This window comes from Patiria miniata, unplaced genomic scaffold (genome assembly GCF_015706575.1).
Source record: "Patiria miniata isolate m_02_andy unplaced genomic scaffold, ASM1570657v1 HiC_scaffold_7, whole genome shotgun sequence".
In the NCBI taxonomy this organism is placed as follows: domain Eukaryota; kingdom Metazoa; phylum Echinodermata; class Asteroidea; order Valvatida; family Asterinidae; genus Patiria; species Patiria miniata.
In genome coordinates this window covers 11,721,148-11,743,624 of record NW_024037074.1, presented here as the reverse complement: position 1 = coordinate 11,743,624, position 22,477 = coordinate 11,721,148, and the positions used below count along the sequence as shown (strand labels likewise).

The 22,477-nt window shown below is 44.2% G+C and overlaps 1 protein-coding gene across 1 annotated transcript; it reads left to right on the top strand.

Annotated features, from left to right (window-relative positions):
- The first annotated feature begins 10,172 nt into the window (after window positions 1-10,172).
- LOC119745351 (frizzled-4-like) lies at window positions 10,173-15,934 on the top strand. Its single transcript, XM_038221644.1, has one exon. It carries the CDS (start codon window positions 11,172-11,174, stop codon window positions 12,900-12,902), a length of 1,731 nt encoding a protein of 576 aa, XP_038077572.1. The 5' UTR covers window positions 10,173-11,171; the 3' UTR covers window positions 12,903-15,934.
- The last annotated feature ends 6,543 nt before the right edge of the window (window positions 15,935-22,477 follow it).

Sequence of the window (22,477 nt, the reverse complement as noted above, 5' to 3'; positions counted from 1 at the left end):
TCCTAGGCTCCTTCGATCTAGATCTAAAGAATCAGGCGCATAACAAAATACCGCCAGACGGAAATCAAGGTGCTCGTGTTCTTAAGCAAGACACTTTACTGCAATTGACATTCTCTCCGCCAGTTATACCAACTTTATGTTCCCGCCGTATATATTTCTACCACTAAATTAGCGCCCTGTCAAATATACCAATCAACCGCGATATAGCGCGTCTCCAAATCCCGTCTAAATCCCGTGCACTGCCCATGATGACATCACCCAACACCTCATACCAAAACTGACCAAAAATCCCCACATTTTTTTCACTGTTTTAGGACAAGGGAGGTGCTTTGATTCTCAAGTGCCTGCTAATGTTGCTTGCTCGTCACCATAACAGCCTGCCTGTCTGTTCTCTCTTCCTTCCTCCGTGGTTCAACCCTGGTTCAACCACAAACATCCACAACCCATCCCTACTCAAGTCTTGTCAAATGGTCAAATCCCTCTTATCTGTATTATGCTAGCATCCTTAGGAGTTTCAAGTGTTATCCGTCCACTTAGCATTCCGCTGTGTCTCTTTATTATTATTTTTCGCCAACTATTGTATACGGTGCCTTCCGCTTCATCGGGTCTCCGTTAGTCCTGTCCCGCCCAGCGGGAAGCCTTTCCCCTTGTATTTTAACAATCAATAAGTTCATTTTAGGGTTTTGCTGTTGCTGTTATTTGGGGGAGGGGGGGGGGGGGGGTTTGAGAAATTGGCCTGGTGTTTTCCAAGGCTTGCCCAGGCCCGGTGTGTACAGTCCTGTCACGATGCAATTAAGTTGGAACAAAAGGAGCAGTGTGCCTCCACATCATGTTTTTGTCTTCAGGCACCTCGTCTCCGTGAGGTTTACCCCGAGTTGGGCCCGTGCCTAACGGGAGAGCGGGCCCAGCACATCCCCTTGCCATTATCCCGAGTCACGTTCGGTTCCATGAGGAACAAACGGAATCTGGAATTAGAGAAGAAAAAACCCGCCGGTCATGGGAAAAACAAAATCATTTCGATCCGGACAGTTTTTGTGTTGGCAGTCTCCTGTCTCTTTTCTTCCCCGAACTTATTGTTCTGAACGTGTCATCTTCTGCTTGAGGTGCATTTCCATTTTCAACTTTATCCATCTTGTAAGGAGGGAGCAAATGCTGCCCCAGAAAAGGTGTCCGTGTTATTTGTTGCCAATAATTAGGTGCAAACTGTCCCGTTTTCAGTTAAGCCGTTGTCCCATTCAGGGCGCGACAATAATAACTAAAAGTGGGGTTTCATCACTGAGACAAGCTGAAGTAGGTTTCTTGTAGACAACTTTATACACACCCATCACGCGTACAACGTCGCGTAATAATTAAGGAGAAGAGTTCCCGGAGAAATAGTTCTTTTACGTCTAAATTTACAGATGAGTTCTCGGAGAAGTAGTTCTTTTACGTCTCAATTTACAGATGAGTTTTCAGAGAAATAGTTATTTTACGTCTCAATTTACTAGGGATGAGTTCCCGAAGAAATAGTTCTTTTACGTCTCAATTTACGGATGAGTTCTCGGAGAAATAGTTATTTAACGTCTCAATCAACAGTCAGTCAATTACCAACTTATCACAACTGACCAAATGCTATATGGCGAGTAGCACTGAATCGAAAACAGTTTTATGAATATTTAAAACATAAAGGCCCACCCATAATTTCTTCTGTATTTTAAAATCAATTTTGGTGGTTCATTACAAAATAATTGCAACATTTTTTTCACGGTGTTACAAAAATGTTCAAGCCATTACTCGCAGTATAACCTGTATATAATTATATTGAACAACTGAAAAATAATGCAATGTAAAACAGGACAATTGTGAGATAAAGGGTGAAGACAGTCCAAGCGATCTTTCGGTCGTATAAAGGCACGAATTTGAAAGGTCTTTGAAGTGTCGACATGTCAGGTGCTAAAGGGCGGAAATTAAGACACACGTGTGTGGCATTCTGGAGAGGTGTTTTGGGTCATAATTACGGCGGCCTGGACAAACAACCCAAGGGAGAAAGAGCGCCTTTATCAGCTGTCTTAGGCCCCGAACGGACGGCCGGCCCTCGCAAGGTGACAGGACCAGGTGAAGCGGCGTCCCTTTAATCTTCCATCACCTACTCGGAAAATAAATTTCGAGGAGGAATTATGTGGAAATGTAACAAAAAATCAGGCGGTTGCTTTCAGTCTGAAGTGAACATTCAAGGAAGCACGATTGCCTTTAAGAAGACATTCTCAAGGACACGGTGATGAGTGTTTCTTTTCATGTTTAATATCTTTATGAATTTCTGTAAGCTTTTCTGACCAGTAGCGGATCTAGAGGGGGGGGGTGCAAACCCCGCCCCTTCAGCTGCTGTTGTTGTTATACTAGCAAAATGGTCCCAAAAGTAACAAATGGAACAGTATACTGTAAAGTTCTTAAATTTATTCTCGAATTGCCTGAGAATGAAGGAAAAAGCATCGTAGATCTAAAAAATTGTCAGAGGGGCATTCCCCGGACCCCCCCCCTAGAAGGAACTGTCCATAGACTCACTCCCCCATTCTATATCAACCCCAGTTTCCTGAGGTCCGCCTCTGCTGACAATAAGTACCTCCAAACCTGCTGGATTCGTGGAAATTTCTTGGGGGTAAAACTAAAAGGGCCCCAGGGTATATAGCAAAATTCATATTTTCACGATGATTTACCAGCTTACACTCGCATTACATTTTTAGAAACTGTAGGCCTACGAGCTTCACTGATTATTTTTTTTCGGCGAAAACGGTTTCGTACAAAAGGAATAGAACTCCACTGACATTTTCGCTGTACTGTAATTCGGTGGTTTTTCATGATCAAAAACACAAACACTCAAATTTAGACAGGCAATGAAAAAGGAAAAAAACTTGAGTAATCAAAATATCTTTGTCAGACCTGCCATTCAAATTGCTTGATGTTGTGTCTACGATTCAAGATAATCCATAATGAGTGACAGATTCGAAATTGAAGCGCCCGACCGACGGAGCGCGCAATAATGTGCTTTTAAAATTTTATGCATAACTACATCAATGTCATTCTGGTGCATACTCGCGCACGCACAAGTCTGATTAATGTAAACATGGTTGGCGATGACCACCCCCCCCCCCCCATCAACAGCCCTCACCTGTGTTACTACCAAGATGTATAATAATGTTTACATCTGCTGTTTGGAATATAAAGAGACGGGTAAAGTGTCTGATTGCCCAAGATGTTAATTGTTAACGAAATTTATTAGCGGGACTCGCGGAGCGCAAATTTGTACGGGGCGACGCCGGGGCCCCGAGCTCGCCTGGCCGGCAGCGCCGTGGTGCTAGACTCGACAGGAATGCGTTTCCTCCTCGTGGAGAAAATTAATTACCGGAGCGCTAACGCCACCCATCCATCATTTTTTGGTCGTGTGTTTCCCTGTAATGTCTTCATCTGCTGGCTGGGTATGCCTGCCTGCATACATCGTCCCGAACGAATAGGAATAATCGACGAGTAATTATCTTTTGAGGCCACATTTTGGGCTTACTTAGAAATGCAAGAAAAACGATCACAACCGGATGCATTGCAGAGTCGATATTCGTACTTCTAGTAATACATATAAAATTGACACTTTTCACACTGTTTTGAAGCTTGTGTGGCCAAACTTGAATAACCTTTATTTATATTGGGCAAAGGTGAAACTTTGGAAACCGCTAGTTGCGATATAACTTGGACCACAGGGCATTTTCTTATGTTTGCAACTTATCGATACCAGCTGTCTCGATACCTGATTGTAGGTATCGAGATCGATGTATGGCGAACAGTGTTCACATCGATTTAAAGATTCAAACTCGAGAGTTTCCAATCGAAATAGAGGTGTGAGGCTTAGTGTGTTTTTACTCCGTTTTACGGTTGATAGTGGGTTGTGTGGCGTGATGGCTAGGGTTAAGGTTCGTGACTCATGATGAGCGGTCAAGGGTTCGAATCCAGCTACCAGCTATATGTTGTGTCCTTGGGCAGCTAACTTCACCCCCCACTTGCCTCTCTCCACCCAGGAGTATAAATGGGTACCGGCATTAGCTGGGGAGTAACCTGTGAGGGACTGGCATCCCATCCAAGGGGGAATAGAAATATTCTCAGTCGTTTCATGCCAATGGAACCGGAGATAAACGCCGGTCTGATGGGCCATATTGGCTCGATCATAACGGATTTTACTTATACTTTTACTTTACGACTGTACTATTGCTCTATTGGTTGTTCACGAGCTCTTTCTTCCACCGCGACCCTAACTTGCCCGACCCCAGCCGCGCCGTTGGCTTTCCAAATTTTCCCCGGTCGTGGGTAGCCCTACCAGTACTGACTTTTAGCCATCTCGCGTGCCTGGGCCCGCCAGACCCCTCGCTGGGCCCGGCTATTAGGGTTGATTGCCCGCGCCGCGGCGGGCCGCTTAAGTCGCAATCACAGCGATTTGAAGAGCCCTGCGGCGGGGGCAGGGCGCCATTTTACGACCAATTAATGAGGTCATGGTCGATTGGTTGCCCCGACAACCGGCGGGACCGTATCTAGCCACGTGACTGGTGTACATTCCAGTCTGAAAATTGTCTATTTATGAAATTTCGGACCATAAACTTTGAACATTTCGAAGTTCATGCACCAAAAAGGCACTATCCATTTTTACGGGTGCAGAGGAGGTCGCTTGTTGGAAAGCACTGTGACCTCTTGTACTTTAATACAGAATTCAAAGTCCCGGGTTATCGCCCCAACAAAGTACCAGCAAAAATTGGTTGCTTTAATGAAAAATGTTTTATAGAAATCGCCATTTTTAAACGTCTATCCAATCACGAAATGTGAAAGAAAATAAGATTCGCAAGGTTATGCAAGTCATTCATAGGCCTACACTTTCTGCTGATACACGTACATTTTCTATTGTGCACTGACTCTAGTTTTTCTCACTTGTTCTACTTTCTTCGACAAAGGAACTCAATTCACAAGTTGAGATCTGCGACTCGAAACGTAATACACAGCAATGACATTTCTTTGGCTTAGGGGCCTAGTGTTGCAGGACATCAGTGCAGTTACCCCGAAAGTGAAATGTCCTATCGGTTGAGATATCGAGACAGCGCAATCTCCGATTTAGTGATAGCTGTGGCCTTGTGACATGTTGACGACTTTCAAAAAAAGAAAATCTAAACTACATCAAGAGGGAAATCACCACTTGACACGAGGCTTATCTCGGGAATGCAATGTTGTTTGGCAAATCTGTAATGGCGCCTATGGGCGCCCGTAGCTGCTCCAATTCAGGAGAAACTTATCCAGACAACGATAAAGCAATATCTCTTTGCGTATCGAAATTACAATAGCATAATAGCCATAATTTTGGAACAGATTTGACAAGGGTGAATTATCATTTGAATTTTGAACACTGTCAAGCACACCCAGCTAGGCAAAGACCCTATGTTATGCCCCACTGCGATCGTGTTTACATTATTTAGCAATATTTCAGGGTCCAAAGGTTGCTCACGAAGATCCCGTCCATCCGCCATCTTATATACGGCCGGGCAAATACTAGTCTCGGCTCCAGCTGGAATTTGAGATATATTCCTCCTGATTGAGCGGGATGCGTTTCAGGCAAGCAGTGGCGGATCTATATCGGGGGGGGGGGGGGGGGGGAGTCTACGCAGGAAAGCACAGCAACGGCCTGCTTTGCCCCCCCCCCCCCGGCAGCTTCAATCCCCCCCTGATCAAAATCTGGATCCGCCCCGGTAAAGGGAATAAATATTCCTAGTCCTGTCTCGAACCAAGACTAGTCAAATACCGCCGCGCCTTATCATCAACATATAAGGTTTCATGGGAAAGCAACAATCCCCTCAGAAATTGTTTTCGTATTATCCCCGGCAGGGTTTATCTTTCATCAAAGTTTTGCGGCATGCCGTCAAACCAAACAGACTGTCAATCAAGCGGGGGGCCGGCTAGGGCATCGCGGGTCGACCAGGCCCGGCTGGCCGGTCCTCATGACTGATAAGCCAGCTTATAAAAATACAAAGAAAATCCGCGAAATTCCATCGTTTATCACAAGACAAATTGATCATCTTACATATTTGTTTCCCTCCTCAGGTCGGTGTATACGTGTTTATCAACCGAGGTTATTCCTGGCCCGAACTTGGGTTTGTATTGATGTTGCTGGACCGAGTTTTTGGGGTTTAACCCTGCCGAAAAATGTCACCGATCTCCCCTTGATGGATGGTGGTCGTCGGAAGCCGATCATTTGTCTTCATTATACGGTGTGGGGGAGGATAGAAAAACCCTCGGGGAAAAGTGGCAACTTTTCCAGGTCATTTTGGAATGTGTTTTTGGCTTTTCAGCGAACATGATGTTGACACAACCAAACAAACTCGACTCGAAAGCCAGCAGTAGTGCGCAGTCCATTCGCCCTTTTTTGCAAGTCGGCCATCTTGAATCAAAACAAATTCAACATAGACAATACATTCTTCACACCCGCACTGTATTATAGGTTAATATTCTCGATCAAAATTGCTAAGACTGAAGGCCCTGAAAACTAAATATGTTGACTTTGGAATCACCTCTCCCGGTCTTTATTCACGAACTCAACAATGCCATGTTTATGGTCAACACCAAACTGAAAATGGCTTCCTTTTCCATAACAATCGTCGAGTGTTTTTGCCAATAATCTGATAAAGTGCAGACCCGGGTTTCGCAATGTGTATACGTTCATGTTTACTTGCGAAAAGTGGCTACACGTGCGGATACCCGAACACAATAATATTTATAGTGACTTCAACTTCAGGTGGCCACCCACATGAAACAGAATTTTGAATAATGATCAAGTGTTGACATTAGAAACGGCAAAATTAATGAACAAGTTGGAACATTAGCAGCGCCCTCTGTCATCAGTTAACTGTTCAATTCTTTTTTTCGGGGGGGGGGGGGAGGGGGGCAAATCCATATTTCTTGAATATCTTGGCAGTTTGGTACATTTAGAAACAGATTCACTGACATTGTTTCTAGCATAATAATAAGGATATTAGATCGATTTCTGTACTGATCTGTAAATCAAAACGAATGTCACTTTATCTGCAAAAAAGGGCATAAACCTTTGATTTCCTGCCTGCAGCTGGCGTACCGTGCCCGACAGAGGGCGTTTAAGAGACCCGATCAGACAATATGCATAAATTCAGAGCTCTCAAGCCCGGTGACACAATTATTGCGCGCGATATGATTTACGGCTGTTGGGAGTCGAAGGCAATTTCCGTTAGGAAGCCTTTTATTGCAGTCCGCTATCTCTTTCAGTTTCAGCCACTGGGCAAGCCTTGTGAGGAATGGCTGGTTCATAGGGTCTGGTTCCCGCCGCGCGCTGCGGAGCTTGGAGCCAAGCTGTCAGGCAGGCAGTTGACAGATGCCTTCATTATACGGCGCGACGTCCCACGGCTTTGGGACGTTTAGGGATGTTCTCTTAATAGCGGCGACAGGTTTACAACCTGCGCGAGTCTGCGAATTGTGCGGTGCCTGCGCAGGTTTGTTTATGCATATAAACAAAAAAGTACGTACTGCTTCCTTGATTATGCCCGTTGGTACATGCTACAACCATAGAGCAAGGAACAAGGTAAAAACACGGGTACCCAGGTTCCAATAAAAGAAACCCAACCCCACGATTCAAAATTGTCTGAAGGGCTTTATAGCTTTACGTGGTAAATAAACTGCAAGTGCAACTTTTGTGAGCGTCATCTGTCGTGCGTTAAAAATACAAATTTACGTGAAATCTGTCTTGGGTTTTCATGTAGACAGGTTTTCATTTTGAAAATTCCCCACAAATGGCATTCAAAACCTTTCATTATCCATTGTCTGAAAAGTTAGTAAGTAATTTGTAAAATTGGTTACGGGTACCCGACCACCATAATCTGGAACCGGTTCCTGACATCAGCGGTCGGGTACTCGGGTACTCAGTTCCGTTGCACGGATGAACTCAATGCAACTGACTACATACCATATGACGTCATAACTCTCGACCATATGGTCTACTAATAAATGTTATTCCCTGGAAAAACCTGGGTGTAAAAAATATACACCGCTCTGGTGTTCTTGATTAAAAACACATGCACAAGATAATTTAAGTGGAGTGGATTTGACACCGCTGGTGTATCTTTGACACGATGTAAATTTAACAGCACCTTGTTAATTGGTGTTTATTTATTCGTCCTTCGTGTGGAGCACGTCACCGTTGAAATTATGCACTACTCGTTCGCTTATTGCGTAAGTTGTGTGTCATTACTCAACTGAAACTGTATACACAAGCATGGTGAATTAGGTTGAACGTTTGTGTTCTAGTTCAAGTTCATCCAGCACTAACATCGAACATTCTCTCGAGGAAGGACAGGACACACTGTCCGATATGTCGAGAGTTTGTTTTCTCACCACAAGTCCGCATGTTCTTACACAACCACCTTTCACAATTCACAAGAAGACGTTTTTGCCCGCAAACCTTAGCTTCACTACTAAGTAAGTAAAGTCTGTCACGAGCCAATGTGGCCAGCGTTTATCTCCGGTTTCAGTAGCATAAAACGACTGAGAATATTTCTACTCCCCCTGGATGGGATGCTCGTCCATCGCAGGTTTACTCCCCAGCTAATGCCGGTACCCATTTATACTCCTGGGTGGGGAGAGGCAAGTGGGGTGAAGTGGCTTGCCCTGGACACAACATACGACCAGCAGCTGGATTCGAACCCCTGACCCTCCGATCATAAGACATTAGCCCTAACCACTGGGCCACACTCCTCTTATTAGCTTCACCATTGCATCAAATAAATTGTATTACTTTTTTCAGCGTAAAACTGAACTGCTCTCTACAAATTCACTCGAAAGTCATCCCTATACAGCACTGACAAGAAACAGAAACCAGACTATTTTCCCAGCCCAATATGTGATAAGGAGCGCTGGCCACTTACGGCAGCGACACATTTACGGCCATAAATCTTTCGCGCCGGCATTCATCGAGGAACGAGTTATGGGCCCGCCGCTGATAAGCGTAATTGCTCGCTAACTGCATAATGTGTGTACGGGCCCCCGCCAGCATGAACGTCATGTAAATATTGTACACCAACAACCATTGGGGGAGAAAAAAACTGGGCAATTGCTAGTACAGTACTTTATGGTGATTGCAAAGTGTCCTGGAATCATTTTTGCACTTGAGAGCTGGAAAATTGATGGGTGCTTTCCAATTCATCGTACCTTGGATATCAAAAAAGTGCATGGTGCGAAAAAAGGAATGATATTATGAATAGGCTTTTCAGGAATACCATTAGGGCGTTTCATTTTTTTATGACATTTCTGCATGATTTATTCCGTGGAGCGCTATTGATGTTTTGTGATATTTTATTCGGGTATAATGGCTTTGCGGGAAGTGATAAAAGATATATGGTGTTTTGATTTGAGCGCGGTCACATACCGGGCTGTCATTTTCGATTCGTGTCATTGTCGCCAGCTCGTCAAATGTCAACAAAAGCTGGCTTATTTCTTTATGGTTTTTATATTATCACCACCATTTGTGTTGTGTTCAAGTGAGGTATAAACATGACCCAACAGTAAAGGGGTGTTTGTGATTTCAAAAGAGCTGGGGAAGAAACCTTAGATTTCATTTCGCCCGGGGCATTTTTGAGTTGTCACAGCACGCAGATGTGCTGTAAATTTGGGTTGATGGAGAAAAACTACCACGTTGGCACTTTATACCGTTGTTGATGAAGTAGAAATTCAAGTGATATATCAGCGAATTGGAGCAGTTATCCTGCCGTTAACTTGGGCTTCTTGACCCCCTAAAACTCGACAGTCGTTAATAGTCGACGGGGCAAATAATCACACGTTTGTTCAGGACAAGAGGGGAAAATGTGGACTGAAAAGTGGATTATAAGCGATCGGAGAGTGCACTTTTGACGGGTTGTCGTTATTATTCATGACCTGAGTGCGGCGGGCCAATGGTGTGCGGTTCTGTCCTGCCTGCCTCTGTCACACAGCCAACTCGGCCCCGTGGCTTACGGGTCACCTTCCCCCGTCACTCGGCGCGGCGGATTATCGATGAGGGGGCGGAGCTCCCGTGGAAAAACAAAGCCCGCGATTGGGGCAGCGGGCAGCCTGCGATAACATAGCGGGTCGTGGGCCGCGTGTGCGATAGTACATGTACGCATACGGTGTACTAATGCTGAGAACTGCAGTGGAGGTTTTTTGTGTGTGTGTGTGTTGTTGGCGCTGGCTTGGCACAAAAGCTTTTGATTGACGGGTTGTTATCGACAAGGCGACGGGAGTATGTTTAATCAGTGGTGCTTTTTTGAGATTGGGTACAGTTGAGGTCTACCCGCGATCGGCTCGCTAACAGTACACTCCGAGCTTGCAGCGCTGGCACTTTCCCGTCTACAATCGCTGGCTAGTGCCTACATTCAGTTTACCAATACACCACCGGTTAGCGCAGCAGTCAGTTGGTCCAGAGATTTGTGATCAATGTGTGTTGTGTGAACCGTTCGCTGCATGAGAGAGATCAGAGTCTGCATTGCGCTCTCACACGTGAACTTGTAAATCACTCATCGTGGGGACTTCAACAAATTTTTTTCTCTCTTTTCTCTGGAGGATTTTAGCCCGAAGCTTTCTCAGCTAAAGGGTAGTGGCCGGTAGACGCACAGCCTGCACAGTGATGTTTTTCAACACCGTGAATGCGAGCGTTTCACACCAGTTTTGACCGCTGAGTTTTCGCGCGTGTCAAAAAAGACTCTTTGATCGCCGTGTGGTGAGCTATTTGCTGTATTGATCTGTATACTGTTGCCGTTTTCTTTTCCCTTCTGCACATGCAGGTTGGTTGAAGGACCATACATTATACACACGTGTACATACTGTGATACTGTGGGGAGCTCTCTGTGTTAGTGTAAGCAAGAACGAAGGTCGACACCGATAAGCTCTCCTGACTCTGTTTTTCTATACACAGCAGAGGGGAAAAATGTAGAGCGAGGTGGAACATTACTACGTGAAAACATTGAGCCGATGACAACGGGAGGGCCTCCAGGGAACGGGACAATTCGACTCATTCTACCCACCACATAGCGGAGCTTTTACCCACTGGAGTTGTTTTTCCTGTGTGTGTTTAGCCGGCGTGTCTTGGATTTGTTACAGTGTCATAGTGTGAGACCATGGCCTGTTCGTGCGAGGAGGGATTTCATCCGGTGGATTTGCACCGTGGTGGCCCCGGTGTTGCCGGCCGAGCCACCGGTGACCGCAGCGGGGTGATCCCCGTGAGACTCCCGTCACCGTGGACGGTGTTTACGCTGCTGGTGATGGTGCTGTTGGCGTGCCCGCCCGGTGCCCGGGGGCAGGATCACTTTGACGAGTTTAACCCCAAGCCGCAGCAGTGCATGCCCATCACCATCAAACTCTGCCAGGATGTTGGATACAACGTGACTCGGATGCCCAACTTAGTTGGGCACGAGCTCCAGCAAGACGCTGAGCTCCAACTCCAGACCTTCACTCCTCTCATCCAGTACGGCTGCTCCTCCAACCTCCGTTTCTTCTTGTGCTCCGTGTATGTGCCCCTCTGCACCGAGAAAGTGGACATCCCAATCGGGGCTTGTCGGCCCATGTGCGAACGGGTCAAGAACAAGTGCGAGCCGGTTCTGAAGGAATTCGGTTTCAATTGGCCGGCTACTCTCAACTGCTCCAAGTTCCCGCCGCAGAACGACGCCCGGACTATGTGCATGGAGGCGCCGGATCCAGATCCGGATTCTACAAACCCGGACGGGGGTCCCGGAGGGGGCGGGATGCGCCCGATTCCGACCATCCCATCCCCAGGTGGTCCCAGCGATAGGGACTGCCAACACAAGCGCCACCCGTACAAGTGGCACTACGTCAAGCGGTACGAGCAGTGCGCCCTGCGATGCAACCAGAACCTGCTCTTTAACTCCAACGAGAAGCACTTTGCTCAGATCTGGATGGCCATCTGGGCCAGTGTGTGTTTCCTGTCCACAACCCTGACCGTGCTGACCTTCGCCATCGACCCTTCCAGGTTCCGCTACCCGGAGCGACCCATCATCTTCCTGGCGATCTGCTACAGCGTCTACAGCATCGCCTACGTCGTACGGCTGGTGGCAGGCTATTCTAAGATCGCTTGCGATGATGACGGCGAGACGAGCTTCCTGATCAGCGAGGGTCTTGAGAACACTGGATGCGCAGTGACCTTCCTCCTCCTCTACTTCTTCGGGATGGCAAGCTCCATCTGGTGGGTGTTCCTCACTTTTACCTGGTTCCTTGCAGCGGGACTCAAGTGGGGCCACGAAGCCATCCAGATGCACAGTACGTACTTCCACTTAGCAGCCTGGGGCATCCCCTTCGTCAAGACTGTCATCGTGCTGATCATGAGGGTTGTGGACGCGGACGAGCTCACGGGGATGTGCTACGTGGGCAACCAGAACCTGGACGCCCTGACGGGCTTCGTGTTGGCCCCGCTCTTCACCTACCTGGTCCTGGGGACTTTATTCCTCCTGGCCGGGTTCGTCTCACTCTTCAAGATTCGCTCGGTCATGAAGAACGACGGGACCAAAACGGACAAACTGGAGCGGCTCATGGTCAAAATTGGCCTGTTTTCTGTGCTCTACACGGTGCCGGCCACCATCGTGGTGGCCTGCCACTTCTACGAGCGCTCCCACAGGACGGTCTGGCTGATCGCGGGACTCACCCCCAACGTGGAAGTCTACATGCTGAAAATTTTCATGTCCCTGGTGGTTGGGGTCACCAGCGGTATGTGGATTTGGTCGGCCAAGACTTTGGTCTCGTGGAGACGGTTCACGAACAGTTTATTCCCCACTATCTGCGGGGGCAAAGAAGGCAACGTCTACGTTGGACCAGGTGGGAACGAAACAGCCGTGTAATATTTCTCATTTTTTTGGAAAAGAAAAAAAGCTTTAAACCAAACAAATCCTTATTTGCTACTTTGTAAGTTATTATAAATATAGACTGTTTTTATATATATTATTATTATTATTATTATTAATATAGACCCAACTCAATGCTAACCGTAAACCATGCCTGTGCCTGAAAACGTATTGTTTGACCGTAAAAACTCTTTGGTTTAACAACGGCTAGGTCTGGTTCTTTCTTTGTACATTGTTATTTATAAAACTTGTTACTAAGCTTGTCGGTAATTATATCACTCTAAAGATGACCAAGGGGTGCCATTCGCTGAGGACTCTTTGATGGTACTTCACAGTGGCTTCAATCGATTCCATCTCCTCCCCTCTTAAGCCAAAAAAAAAGTATTAAGCTCTCTTCTCTCTTGCGAGAGCGGACAATGAGCGGTGTGGTCTCGGGAGTAAATACCGTTAAATGTGCCTCGGTCCGGGCATTGTGTTCCCCGGACCCGGCACCGGTATTGTTACCCTCCCCTTTTTTTGCTGTGAAGGACCTCCAAAAAGGGGTGAAGCGAGTCGGAACAAATTAATGTCAATCTCTCAACGGTCAATGGAGGGAATCATCCCCCTTTGCCACCGCGCCACGGTAGGGTAGTTCGGTGTCTGTTCAAATCAGGTAGATTCGCGTTAGTCACAGATCACGGGCTCTTTTGGCGTCAGCCCATTTGTATCAAACGCAATGCAGCAAACCCTTTTCCTTTTTTTTTTGGTCCAAAAAGAACCAAAACAGAAGCCTTTTCAGAAACAGGGGCAGGCAAATGAGCTGGGGATTTTTTTGGTGGTCATTAAAATCAGAGGAGCCGTAAATTTACAAGGTATTAGCGGGTAAAATGTTTAATGCGCCATGACGTGCGTTGTGCGCATCCACCAATGTGTTATTGGTCATGATGGAGTATTTTACCAGAAATGTATGTTTGCGAAATTTGAAAGAGATGTGGCGTGATTGACATTTAAAAAAATAAGTTAACATTTTTTGGTTTCTGACAAATTATGCGTGCCAAACATGGCAGATTTCACTATCGTGTGTTGTTACACATTTTCCAGTATATCTAGAACTGAATTCGGGCCACCTATCTACTTTACTTTTAAAAGATGTTCTATTTTTGTTCATGGGTTACGATCTACAGTTTTGAATCTTTTTATATATTTGACTGAGATCACTTCCACGTATGCACATGTTTTAAGATAATTGGTAAGTTATTCTTTTGTCACAAAAAGGTTCTTGACCTCATGTTTCAAATCAATGTCATGAATTGGTTTGACGTATCTGGCGCTTACAGGGTGCATAACATTTCGTTTGGATTTCGGCAAAATGAAAAGAAAAAAACACTTTGCTGTCAGAAAGTCATGACAGTACGTTGACAGCGGAATGTTTTAACCTGCACATGCCCTTCGTCACAAATTACACATTGTGTTGAACTTTTGAACTTCGTAACATTGATGTGTGAACTTGATTTAAAGTGACACATTGCCTTCTGTCCTCGGGCTGTTCTGTATTGGGAGAAGAAAAACTACAGGTGTCAATTTAATGTGGTGAAATGACTCGATAGCATTCGAGATAGAAAACACTTGTCATTAATTTCTTACAATGTTATATACACGAGTGAGAATTATTCCAAAATAGGCCATGACGGGCCTGTCCTGTTTTACCACATCCAAACCTCTTTGAACGAATTAATAGAAACCAAGTCATTTAGAATGATCTCCATAATGAATGATTAAAAAAAGTCCATGTTCCACCAATAGAGACAGAAAGAAAGACAGCAAATTTGGCGCCAAAAGTTCTCACAAAATGATTGAAAAAGCTTAAATACAAACATAACATCAGTGTACAATGGAGATGTGATTTCACGATTCTGTGAACATGAAACATAAAATAAGTTCATGGTTTTAATATCTTTTTCACCAGATTTTGTGCAGAGTTGGAAATTGTACTTTGTTTTTTATAGGCTTGAATCTTAAAGCCGTCATATAGCTCCAGACCCCAGTACTGTCTTAAAGTGTGAATGACACCAAAGATGTTTTTTTTTTCTTAAATACAACAAAAAACTCAAAATGTGGCTTTATATTTTTATGTCGTTGTGTTAAAAAGGTTCAATGTTGTTACCTAGTAACGCCATTTTTTATATCTCCAAAATGTATATTGTTCAGCCCCTTATCCTTCCGAATACTAACACAATAATTGTTGAACCAGGTTCCACGACGTTTATGTTGTTAGATTTTATAAGATTTATTGTTTTATAAATCATTTTCTGGTTTGGTCAAAAATTATGAAATGGAACACTGTGACAGTACGGTTTACAAAAATAATGTGCACAAAAGGTTGGGCCTAATTCCATTGAGTTACAAAGCAGAAGGATTTGTTTTACGAAGCACTGTAAGCTCCAATTCCATTCAGCTGCTCAGCACTGAATAAATTTGCTTAGCAGAGACAGGGTACCAGACAGTATATTTCTGCATGTATGCATATTGGATTGTGACTGGTGCCTTGCTAATACGGTATTTACCAATGACATTTGCTTAGCAATGTTTGTCTGCTTAGTAGCTCAATGCAATTGGGCCCTGGTATACAACATTTTGAATGTTGTTTTGGTTGTTGAATGTTACTGTTTGTGCTCTGCTTATTTGGTTTCACAAGCAGTGGTAAAAAAAAACAAGGTGTTCGTGTCTGAAAAATAATGAAATAGTTGGCGACTATTATGAAGAGATTGTTTGTATAACCGAAGTTGACGTGTACCAGAAAGTGTGTTTTCAGATTTTGTGGTCATCAGCTCTCAAATTTGTAATTTTTTTTTTCTCAGAAAAGTGGCATTCTTATACTTGATTAGATAACGTAAGAATGGCCACTCTTTTTCTGGCAAGATTTTGAAACTGGAATCTTGACAAACATGTTCTTGGCAAGGGATCAAATGAATTTGTGAAAGTCTTTTTGGGAAAGAAATGTTCTGGAACTTGTTGAAATAAATATACGTGAAGGCAAGCTTTATATGAAAGTGGTTTGTCGCAATGTCACTTCTTTTATTTTACCTCGTTAAATTAAAACGGTATGCGTGGGTGTAGTACTACATACAACAATACAAGTCGCGTGTGTATGGAAGTTATAATAGAAAATGCCAAAGGAAAATTTTGGTTTCTTGAAAGTTTATCAAATGTCATAAATATTTATGTGAAATTCACCTTGCTAAATTTATACCTGTTTTGTGTTTGACCTCTGTGCACTGAGGGATTTTATAACGGCAAAATTTGTCTAACACGGGGATGAAAGTACAAAGGCTTTGAAACATTATGACTAAAGCGTATTAAAGCTTTTCGTACGCGGATCGAGAGGTGAAATGGGTGAATTGATTTCATGTGCGATAATTGCTAACGACAAATTCGGGAGATTCGCTCGCTAAATTCATACCATACTACTTTCTAATACATCAAAACACCGCATAATGACTACATGTACTTTAATCCGTTTATTGCGGGTCCATCCCTCCCCAATTCCCTCCCTCGACGTGTTTGCTTCCCTTAATAAGATCTGGCCTGGCACTTTTGTCAACATGCCGGTACTCGGGCTTCGTAGTTAATCATTTTCCAAAATAAAAAAAAAACCTGGTTTTTTTTTAAGCCCCCCTTCGTCCGGAGTCCGTGGAATGAGAGGTAATCACAGACCCCGGCATACCCGTATTACCGCGCCGTCGCCACGGCCAGTTAGCTATGCGAGCTCCGCTGCTGCAGCATGTCATAACCTCATTATATACCCGATGTAGGCCTAAGTATTTATTATTACCTAGCATCTATAATTATTATTATCAACCTCCCTCCCCCCCTCGTTTTTTTTGGCAAGCTCTGTTTGTGTACGGTTCTCTGTCCGCTGTTTGATCAAGAGATTGGTATTTTATAGGATCGTGTGTGTACTTTATGATTAAGGGTGGACAAAAGAGTCCACAGTGACCCTACCAACACGTTACATGGAGAGGAATGGAGCAAATAAAAAAGAGGGGGGGGGGGGAAGGGGGAGGGAACAACCGTCACCTACTTAGTAAGTAGGGCTCGCTATTAGACCCCTGCCTAGTTCATTTCACCCCAGAAACCTGCGCCAATAAACGCCGTTCAGGCCCCACGGGCGTCGGGCAGAATTGATGTGTTTGAAAGGCGGGGTTAAAGATCAAATCCAAAAGGTTTTTTTTTCTTTTTAGGAGATTTTTTTTTGTCAAGGAGAGCGTCATAATAATGAGCATATACTCCAGGCTTGCATTATACAGTGGCCGGTGTAAGACTTTCATAAAGCATTATTGGGGCCACCTGCTGTCACTTCAGCGCAATGAATTTTTATTGGAATAAATGAACGACAGCCTCCAAACTGTATTTGAAAATCGGGAATGTAGGGCTTTTTGTCTTTAAAAAAATGATGGAGGGAATTTTTGTTCGGTGTTTAATTTTAAAACTGTTTATATTCAATATAAGATTTTAAAGGCACGTATACCCAGGAAAATTGGTAGCAAACTTACCGATTTAATGAGATGCATGTTAGTCAAAGTAAAGAAAAGACTGGTACAGAATACCAAGTTGAAATTATTCCGCCCGAGATGGTAGTGTTCGGAAGAAAACAATCATTGCAGGTGGTTTTTAAAAAAGTGTGCCCACGGGCAGACTTTTTCAAAAAGATTACGATATTTGTTACATACATGTACTCGTTACTTTTGTTAATAATTTCGGGTAATAGTCCGACAGTGATTTACAATTTTGGTTTTTACCTCACAAATGATGTCTCAGCCATTATACCAAAGACAACTAGACAAAGATACTGGCAATGTCAAGTATTTTCTTCCTACCAAATATTTTTGAAGGAAATTGCCGAAGCTGGCGACAGTTTCGACCCGAAAACATCGGGTGGCATATAAACACCTTTTGTCCGAATTATCGTGTTTTTTTTTGGGGGGGGGGTTAAAAATGAGAAAAAAATATCTCTGAGATTGTGGAAAGCTAACAACAAAGCCCAACTGCGGAACAGTACTGGTAAACTTAGAACAACCCCAAGACTAAGTCCAAAAATAAAAGCCTTTCCCCTTTTTCTTGTTCCAAGTGCTCACAGGCAGTTCGAGTGTTGTGAATTCTGTGGGGCCGAAATTGGGGCTTTATTCCTTTATTCCTTTTTATAGTCTGTCATGAAAAAAAAAAGAGACGACGAAAATATAAAAGTGCCACAGGCGACATGCGATTTCCCAACATACTGAGAACGGGTTCCAGAACGCTCCAGGGCCCAGGGAGGCTTGCTGACAAGCCGATGTTGGAGATTTGTTGAGTTTCGTTCGCCAGATTTTTTTTCTACTCTAAATGCGGGCGGGCATTTTTTTGGTCATGTATTATGATAGCAGTTGCACTTCCAAGCTTTCAAATCGGGCACCCGCACTGAGAGATTTGGTGATACGATCTCCCCCAACAGTCAGTAAGAATTTGCAGTGAAACATTATTTTGAGGGGGGGGGGGGTGTTTGAAGGGATCAGCTGCCGCCAGATTGCTTTGGCCAGCTTTTTTCTCTCTCCCGCTCCGACTCTCGGATTTGCTACGGGGCCTGAGTTATGTTATTTTTGGCAGTCTACGCGTGATTATCGCGGGCGATGTGTTTGGACAAGCGCGCGTTGAGGCTCGGCTGGTTGAAGGAAATACGTACCGACAGGCCATCGTGTAATGAGCCCGCCCGACGCCATCTTGGATTCCGCCTGGACAAAGGGAGAATGGAACTATGGATGGAAGGCCTCCAAAAAATTGAGAAGGCAACCGGCGGACGTTGACAGCTCGACAGAACTGCTGCCTTCGTGTCATAAAATCTAGAAAATACATGGTCGGAGCTATTCGAAAAGGCATGGTATTATTAATAATATATTGTACTGGGACCTAGATTTTTTTTTTTAATATGTTGGGTTTTCTTGATAATCAGGATTCAGGAGTGCGAAAGCTGAAATTACTACTGATTCGTATTTCACGAATAGATATCTGGGAAAGTGCAGCACAAGCTGCAAACCAGTGAAATTCAATTTTTTTTGGGGGGGGGGGTGTATTATCTGGAAATCGCTGTGTAAATTCGCTGGTTCCAATAAGTACAAAGTGCAGTACAAGCTGCGAACCAGTGAACGTCTTTTTTTTTTTGGTGGGGGGGGGGGTTACTATTTATCTGGAAATCGCTGTGTAAATTCGCTGGTTCCAATAAGTTCAAAGTAACATAACACAAAATTGATGGAAGTGATCCATCACAGACTGGTTCCCGCCCCATACTAATTGGAAGTTAGAATGATTAGGGAGGAAACGGAAACCAGCCTAGAATCGTGAATGGTCATGTCTACAGATACAGCCAATCAGAAACGCCGTTACATCGCGTTTAGCCTCAGGTTTAGGCTGTGTTTCGTCTGCACAACAAAAATACGTCGAATATATGAACACCGTAAAGAAAAAAATCGACAGAATACACACAAATTCTCTCGAGAATTCAAAATCAGACTGTCACAATAATAAGCGGATTATGAGAGATAACATTTTTCTTCCGTACGCTGAAAAAAAAAAGCTTGAAGGAAGGAAAACTTTAATCGGCTTAAACCTGTGCACAGCTAATGGAGTGACCCAGATACACTACAAACTCACGGCAGAAAAAAAACCACACATCTCGGCCACATCGAGCGTGACTAATATGCATATATACATATTTAGAATGGAGATATTTATCTTGATGATACAGCGGCGAAAGCTGTCACTTCGCGTCGGTGAATATCGCTTTCTGGAAATTTTTTTGGGTGGCTGTTCGGTTAGCAGTCGAGGAGACACGATCGTTGTGGACAAAATTCGGTCGATTGGCCGACCTACTTTTGTGCACACGTTAATGGACTGGAAATTTTGCATGTGTCTTGAGAGGCAAAAAAGGGGGAATCTTGAACAAATTTTAGACGCTGACGTATGACTTTTAAGAGAAGTAGAAAAGGAACATGTCCTACCGGCACATCAAACACAAATTTGTGGGTTGAACGCTGGCGCACGGCCCTCGTTCTAGGCCATTGCAACCGCCGCCGCAAAGATGGAAAATATGGAACAGGGACTCAAGAGGGCAATAGAATGTTTCTTCACATGCTATTAAGTGCAATTGGGAAACACATGATAAATATGGACTTTCTTACGATGCATAGTTTTTGCCTTTTAAAAGAACTTTTGGCGGCATCTTTGTACAGGGGAAACTGGGAATTGGCGAACTTTTTGACGAAAGTTTTGGGATGGTTCTCAGGAAAATTGAGATCGGAGAAAGGTTTGGTGACATTTTACTGTCAACTCTTTGCGCAATAATAGAAATATCCAAGCAACATTTTCTCTGTGCAATAAAAGTCTCATTTGGAAACTCTACTTTCAAGGTTTACATTGTGTATTTGCAATCACGCAAAAAAATTGAAATGAAAATCTGCAAAACTGGCAAAATCTTCCAAGACACACTGATTTAAGTGCATGGACCTTTGTTGGCTTGAAGTCACCGAACTTCAGCCAGTAATCACGACCCGTCAATGTATGTTCGCTGACCCCTTCCGGTCCCACCGGACAGCCGCAGGAAAGAGGCTTTTCACCCGGGCAGTCATCCTATCCTGGCCCGCTGGCCTTGCCCGTCTTTTTCTAGCTCCGTCCCCAGGTGAGTCCAGCCATTTCATCAAGAAGACCGTGGTTTATGTTTTTTTCGGTTCGGACCGCTGGATAATAAAGAGAAAAAGAGAGCAGCGGCACTGTGTGAGTTTGCAGACGGGGGATTTGAGCAACAAAAGACGGCGTGGGGTGGAAGGAAAGCCGGAGACAAGAAGGTGAAAAAAGAAGGATGGCACGGTAATGCTAATAGCCCCTTTTTGTACGGAGAAGGGTGTGCAAGGGGTGCATTGAAGGGGAGAGCTTTTGTGTCAAGGGGGACAAGGGGAGGGGGCAGGGGCTTAAAATAATTGCCCAGTTTGGCAGTTGTGAAGGGACCTGCCAGGCGGTGTTTGATGGGGCGAAAACTTGCTACACCTCTTCAAACTTCGAGGCGGTGTTTTGATTTGTTCCCAGCGGCTGTTTGCACGTCTGATGGCGTGACCGAAATGGTCAGTAGATTATTCTATCGCCGCAGTCAACAGACTATACAAAAGATGTTTCACAAAACAGCCGTCTGGTTCTGCCTACGCCCTTCATCATCATCATCAATAGAGGCGCCCCGTTGAGAAGATGTACACGTATAATCAATTGGTAATTTCCTCAGAGATTAGAGGGGAGAGAAGAGTGAAGACCAAGAAAGGCGAGACGATGACAAAAGAAGAATAGGGGAGATACCGACACATACACACACTCTTCGGCTAAGAGATGGATTGGCGGTGGCTGCTATGCGTCAAGCAACACCAGGGGACTATAGTGCGTGTGTGTACAATCATATTGGTATTTTGTGTGAGCATTTAGCAAGGGTTTCCTTGCTAGAGCATGGCATAGGGCATACACAAGTCGTATCCAGACTTCTGGCCGAAGTTTTCAGAGTTTTAATTCATCAATTTCAAGCTGGACCAACAATACTATGCTATATGGTAGAATGGTAAAGGTATTGGCCAGGAGCTTAGTGTAGGGCTCAGACTGGGACACGATCAAGTACAAGGTTTGTGTCCTTGAGCTAGACACTTTACCGCAAACTACTCCGATTCGTCAGAAAGTAGCCAATAATCTGCTAGGGAGAAGTGCAGATAATAAAACTGTCTGGAGTTGCTTAAAGGGAAAATACAACATTTGCTAACATCAAAAAACGAAATGATCAAATTATCACGAAATACCTTACTACAGCATCCTTTAAAATCGTGGCTCCTGGTGTGCTGATATTTTCAAGAAAAACTGCATTTTTCCAACGCTGGTCGGCCGACCAGCGTTGGAAAAAACTGGCTTTTTTTCAAAAACTGTTCTTAATTTTTCATATTTAGTTTTCTGAATTTTTTTTGCAATTGATTACACACCTCTGCAGGAATACAAGCCTGCTAGACTGATTCTCTGACCTTACAATTCCCTAAAGTGTATTAAGTGCTCCGTTTCATCTTATTGCGGTCAGGGAACCAGACTACAAGAACATGATTGGTCTTCTTGGTTTTTCCAGCATCTACAAGCCCAAAACGTGAAACGTGTCAGTTCAACAATATTTTCTATAACATACTAATCCTCCAAATCCATTTATTTCTGAAAATTGAATCAAAAGCAGATGTTGTACACTCCCTTTAATGCATCTCAAAACTTTGCGGTTGTACTTGGAAAGCTTCAGGCGTGCAATGAAAAGTGATTTACAAGTCCGACGAGCAGGGTAATAATGAACAAAAAGTTTGGTTGACAAATGTCCGCGATTATGATGATCATCGTTATTCTTGTTATAGTCACAAGATTCGCCCATTATTTTTTAGGAATTCGTCAGTGTTCTTATCTCAGATTTCAATGCAAATGGAAGCACATAACTATCCGACGTTGATACGGTGGGTAAAATTTTGGCAAATTGAAAAGTGTTAAATAAGAAGTCGTGGCTGCTTAAA

Excerpts from the sequence above, each read along its gene's own strand:
- LOC119745351 (XM_038221644.1), top strand. The coding sequence starts at position 11,172 with ATGGCCTGTTCGTGCGAGGAGGGATTTCATCCGGTGGATTTGCACCGT.